Source organism: Aedes aegypti, chromosome 1, assembly GCF_002204515.2.
Source record: "Aedes aegypti strain LVP_AGWG chromosome 1, AaegL5.0 Primary Assembly, whole genome shotgun sequence".
In the NCBI taxonomy this organism is placed as follows: domain Eukaryota; kingdom Metazoa; phylum Arthropoda; class Insecta; order Diptera; family Culicidae; genus Aedes; species Aedes aegypti.
In genome coordinates this window covers 137,447,266-137,453,265 of record NC_035107.1, presented here as the reverse complement: position 1 = coordinate 137,453,265, position 6,000 = coordinate 137,447,266, and the positions used below count along the sequence as shown (strand labels likewise).

The 6,000-nt window shown below is 37.5% G+C and overlaps 1 protein-coding gene across 3 annotated transcripts in view; it reads right to left on the bottom strand.

Annotated features, from left to right (window-relative positions):
• Positions 1–1,104: 1,104 nt before the first annotated feature.
• LOC5571511 (vesicle-fusing ATPase 1) overlaps positions 1,105–6,000 on the bottom strand; it is a 28,291-nt gene continuing 23,395 nt past the window's right edge. For 2 of the 3 annotated variants that reach the window (XM_021848407.1, XM_021848406.1), the window contains exon 12: positions 1,105–2,982. In XM_021848407.1, the coding sequence (XP_021704099.1) occupies positions 2,847–2,982 (136 nt within the window). In that variant the 3' untranslated portion in view covers positions 1,105–2,846. The remainder of the gene's footprint in view (positions 2,983–6,000) is intronic. The other variant, XR_002501083.1, reaches the window with a different exon arrangement.

Here is a 6,000-nt window from a genome sequence, read left to right as displayed (position 1 = left end):
AAAAAATATCAAGGGGACGGATAACAAATTTAAACCAAAACTAAGTGAAACTACCCCACTGTACTACAGCTTTACAGATTTTTCGATCCACCATTTGGAAGCTATTATGGCTTCGATGCATTTTCACCTTCTTCTTGGGCTTGGGCTCTGTTGCATTGGAATGCAGCTATTGGATGCAAACTTCATTGAACCTATTTTTGTCGTGCGACCCTCGGGTACCGTACCACGCAGATGCTGTGTACGAAGAGCGAGGGTTTTCCTTCTGTTTGTGTACAAAAAACGACAGTACGAACACTGAAGTGTTAATATGACCAACATTAAAAAAAGAAGGATCGTTTGTATATTGTCAAAATGTTCAGACAAAGTTATACTTGAAAATTAATAACATAAGAATTAAGCAGACAGGTATGCTAAAATATAAACGGTCCACGAGTTAGGATCAAAAAATGTGAAAAATTGACAAATTTTCGAAGATATTGTACCAAAACACTACTAAGCAAAGAGACATGTTCACAAAAAGTGAAAAGTCATTCGTTTGAAAGTTGCAGTCCAAATATTTTGTGAGGCATAGCCGTATTAAGGAGAAATCAAGCTGTAAAATCATTAAGAGCGTAACTCCAATTTTTGAACTAATCCTTAAAACCCAAATAGGGTTTTGCAAGTATGGGGTTGTACTTTCAGGAACTGAAGGCAGAATTTTGTCTACATTGCACTGTTATTGAAGTGCAAGCTACAACTTGCAATCTATTTTTTATGGAACTTAAAGTGAAATATCTCGGAATCCAAAGATGGCCGACTTGTGTCCCTGCTCACGTTTTCAAAGGCACTTGAACTAGAAAAATAGTTGGCAAACGTTTCTGATCTTCTTATTTTAAGCTTTCTGCTTGTGCACAAAGCCAAAATAAAACTGTATCACCTTATATATGAAATAGCACAGGGTTTTGCTTAATATAAACAAACTTCACTATACTGCCCTTATTCACATAATGGCCTCATGCTTTATTTGATTTGAATAGAGTGGCTGATATACTGGAATACTGACTGGTGTCATACATTTCAGAGGTAATATGTATGGCTTTCTTTCAAAATGATCATATCATGCAATGTAGTTGTTGTAACAGGTTTAATTTACAATATCTGATTATCATTCCTAAACTGAATAATTACTTAAACATGTTGTTTTGTATCCATTCTCCACTGACGGTCGTTTGTTTCAAAATATCTATACACAAATATAGTAATACAAGTTATCTTTTTGAAAGAATATTGCTAGAATTTAAAAAAAAATCAACATGATACCTACATAGCTCAGCTAGGGCAAGCTGTATATTGAAATAAACCAAAGTTTTTTTTCTAGAACATCCAACAAATCGACGATAAAATCGTTTATCTTTAAAAAAATGTTTTCTTGCATCTCTATTTGTTGATTGTTCAAGGAAACCTTGTTGGGAAGCCGTTAAGATAGCAAGCACTAATAAAGGACAAAATTTTACTATTAGGGAATATCAACACCATCATCAAATAACCTCCTTCATGAACTACTGTTCAACACATAGCAAGCCCTAGATATGGAATGTGGATGTCAGCTAAAGGTATTGAATAGCTCAACAAAATCTAATCGCTATATCACCTGTACACTTTTGTTATTCACCTTCAACGATGTTTCAGTCGAACGTTCTGTATATTGCTTTACCTATTATTTCTACAACAAACGTGTCGAGTCGAATCAAAGTGTGAAAGAAATTCCTATCGCTGTTAGGCTATCTTTAAGGGTGTTACTTAATAAATGATTTTATCACCGATCTGCAATGTTCTCCAATTATCCACGAATTGCGAAGGGTAACTAAGGTGCTAATCATCAAACGTATCGATGATTCACAGCTAAATTTTGATCTCTTAACGCTAATCTTTACAAATAAATAACGGAAATTGAAGCACATCAATAACAAGCTAAATGCAGGCTCACTCGTCACTTGAACAATCCGTCGATTACATAACAGTTTATAAACAAAATATGTATTAATCATCAGTTAACAAACATTGCAGTACACGAGTTTTTATCTTTTCCGCTGAGATCCTTCTGAAGATTGATAATGCATCTTGGAAGAAGCCGTCCAAATAAGGATGGTAACATCAACAAATATTTGAAATCTTGTTAAATGTGCGGGATAGACGTCTTCCATAGCTTGGAGCTTGTTTTGTATGCATTGTCGAGTCAAGAATGTACTTTATAGGGAAAACTTCTAAAATAAATGGAAGTCAAAAAGCTTTCTTCATGTTTAGCATATTCCAAAAAAAGCCGATGCCAGTTAAACCATTATGAAGAGTGAGCTATCTCCAAGAAACAGGAACGCAAGGGACAACTGAAACATAGGCGCACTCAACGAAATTGGTTTTGTATAGCTATCTAAGATTATTGAAAATGCAACACTACAGCATTTCTGTGTATCGTTCTGCTTTGCTCCTAAGAACGACCAGCTAATAGAACTCGCTAGAGCAATAATCTTAGCGTAGAAGAAAACCATGTAAATATCCTAAATATACTCTCTTTGTGTTTGTGTAAAGAAGAACAGTCAAGCTGTATATAATTGATAGCATTTTCAGAGCAACGTGCCGCAGTTACGTTGCAATTAACACTCATTACTGTTAGAATGAAACTATTATATAGAGATATATATATAGTTGTAATATGCTTCTTGCGCCTTTGGTGTCCCCTATCGAATTGGAAATATGTGAGAGCCGATGGCATAGTTTATTGTTTTACTTACTCACTTCTTCGCATGTCCTTAAAATACGTCGTTGAAAGAGATAATACTTAGATCCCATAGCTACCCTCCGGTTATAAGTTAATGGATGGAAGTTCCAGCATCGAGCGCTCCTTCTTCTTCCAGTTTGGAAAGGAATTTGTTCACGCGTTGCGTTGGGTCGGTCTGCCTGGTAAGATCTACCAGATCTAGAAGTTTTTTGATGCCAACGAATATTCTGAAAGGAGAAAATGGATAGGTATTTTAGTTGAAACATCAGCCTTCTGATAAGCGAAAGAACTCGAAACTATTGAGAACCAAATCTATAAGTTTGAAGCCCTGATAAACATGGATGGTAGCGATGACTATAGCCATATATAGCCGTGATCATCACTCAAAGAACAGAAAGACAATGCCGTATCATAGGTGTAAGCATCGAGAAGGATGTCTCTCTAGCAAGACGTAGGTGCCGTTTGACGGTTCTTCTTTTAACATCATTTCAACATTTTTTAACTTTGAGGTTTTCCAACTCTAAGAATTAGCGTTGGATTTCGATAAATTTAGCATAAGTATACTTAAGATGTGTATATATGTACGTAACAAATGTGCAAAATATGAGGCAAATCCATCATTAAATCAAAATTTAAAAAAATGCATGAATGGCGAAAATATTTGTCCCTCAAAACAAAAAAGGGACAAATTTGGACACTTTTAAAAATTAGTACAATTTGATATTATAATGAGTTTTTCTCATGATTTTAAACTGATTCGTCTTGTTCGAAAAAAAAAATCTTCACAACTGTATTGATTAATCGTAAATCGTTAATACTATGAGGAATACTAATTATATTTATAACTTAACGGAAGTGTAACCTTATTTTCCAGTCTTACATTCTTACAATTTTTGGAAATGCCGCGTAGCGAGGTCAATACTTTTTTTGTAGTAATTTGTTTTTAACATAACATTTACACAAACCTGAATTAGAGCTTAGTTTATACTTATCCTGGGTTAAATATTAGAAAATTGATTTTAACTAAGTGAAATTGCCGGTGGCACTCATGCACCGGGTGGAACACTTGCCGCATGTCCCCCTACTGCGATATTTAATTAGTTATGTACAACAACATTCGCTTTGATTCTTCTCGTTATATGAATGAGCATAATTGTCCACACCCGCAGTTGCTACTCCGTTATTGCAAGAATAACTGTACCTACACTAGGAACCATCAGACGCTACTCGGGATCAGTAGCATCCTCAATGTGTAAGGTGCATGTCATGTCCCCACAAAGGAAAACAAAAGTTGCTCTCATTATTGTAACAAACAATACCGGCGCCGGCTACGTCCGAATACAGATCAATTTGGGAATGGGATGGAAATGTTGTGACGTATTACTTGCTTCATGAAAGGCTAGGAGCCCTCTGCACGTTCAGAAGAAAACATTAGGCCGTAGAATGTTAGGCCGAATAGATCTTCCTAGAGGATCTTGTTTCCCGGACTTGAAAAAATCCCGGGATTTTTATTTTTCAAATCCCAGGATTTCCCGGGATTTTTACAAATCGGTTTAAAACTAACCTTCAGTGGTCCGAACGTAATAGAAGCATGAAATATGATTACATTTTATGTAGAGTTTGGCAAATAGAATCGGAGCCGTTCAAAAGATCCGGATCCCTCAAAAGAATGAGTGTTCCGTGTTTTTTTGGCAAGAGTCGGTTTATTTGATCAGCACGGATCAGACAAAAAATGACCCGGAAAAAAGACCAAACCGATTTTTTCCCCTGTTCTCCATTCGTTTCTCGGCTTGACACGTGTCTTGCTTTGCGCGCCGTGGCACACAGGCAAACACAGTTTGGTGCATACACAGCCAAACAACTAATTTGCATCACCCACTTAAATACAGGCAGATGAAAGATAAAGAGAAAATGTGCTCAGTTGAATGGCAAAGCACATTTTGCTTTTTCCTTTTGGTTCGGAGGGTAAATCGGGCGTGAGTTTCTGGGGAAGAATGTACGAAGCATGAGAGAGCAAAATATACGCAAGTTACGACGCATGTCGCGCAACAGGGAGTGAATCGTTTTTTTATCCATTCGCTCGGTTCGATTCGCGCGGTTCGATTCGCTCTTCCTTAGCGAGCCGCTGAGGCACTGAACCGTTCAAAAGATCCGGTTCACTAAAATGAGTGATTTGAATCAGATCCTTTCACTAAAATGACCCGTTTTGCCCATCTCTAATTTTATAATTTTATGATCGTACAGATCTGATTATACGATGAGGCTGTGAAAATATACTCAACGTTATTTTAAAATTGAAGCTACATTGTATTTCCTTATTTTTCTATAGGAATATCACATTTATGATGTTCATGTTGGAATTTTAAAATATACTTTTTATGATATATGAGAGATTCCCCAGGCTACAAGATGTAACTCGACCCAAGCCCGAGGATGGAAAACAGCGCACTTCGACGACGAAGTATTCAATAAGCCCTGAGGCGCGAACGGAACACTATGGACCTGAACGGTGAAGAGCTAGTTGCTGTGATATCACGAGCGTGTAATGCCTCCATGCCGAGAAAACCCCCTCCTAAAGAGTACTGGTGGTGCACCGGAGTACTGGTGGTGCGAATAAATTGCAAATCTTCGAGCAATCTGCCTTCGGGCTAGGCGAAGAATGCAACACGCACGCACAGAAGCACAAAGAGAAGAACGCGAGGCAGCATTCAGCTTGAGAGCTTGAGCTTGATTAGCCGCCCGTGGATGCTACTCCAGTATCGCCAGATCAGTTGCACTTACACAAGGAACCAACCGAATGACTGCTTGGGACTAACAGGCATCCTCAGTGTATAAGTGCTGGTGATCTTCTATTTTTAGCTACAATGGTGCCTGCCACGTCAGAATGCAGACCAATGTGGGGAAGGGGGAGGAATTGATGATGCATTATACTGGCTCCCACGTAAACCGTATATACCACTGCATCTAAACTAGAAATCCTTTATAAGAGAGATTTGCGGAAGCTGACATTTCTGTCAAAGTGTGAGCCAATCAAGCAGCGAGAGCTGTCAAAGTGTGAGCCAAACGAACATGCGTTATGATTGTTTTGAACTTTTCTTGAGGAGTGATGTAATCCGCTTGAAATTTTTTCGGTAAAATAATTTTGCATGAAGCAAAAAAATGAAATGTTTTACTTTTTTGAATTTTTGTCAATGCGATTTTTAGTTTTTGATTTTTTCGGCTGTTTATTAGTTTTGATATGTAGC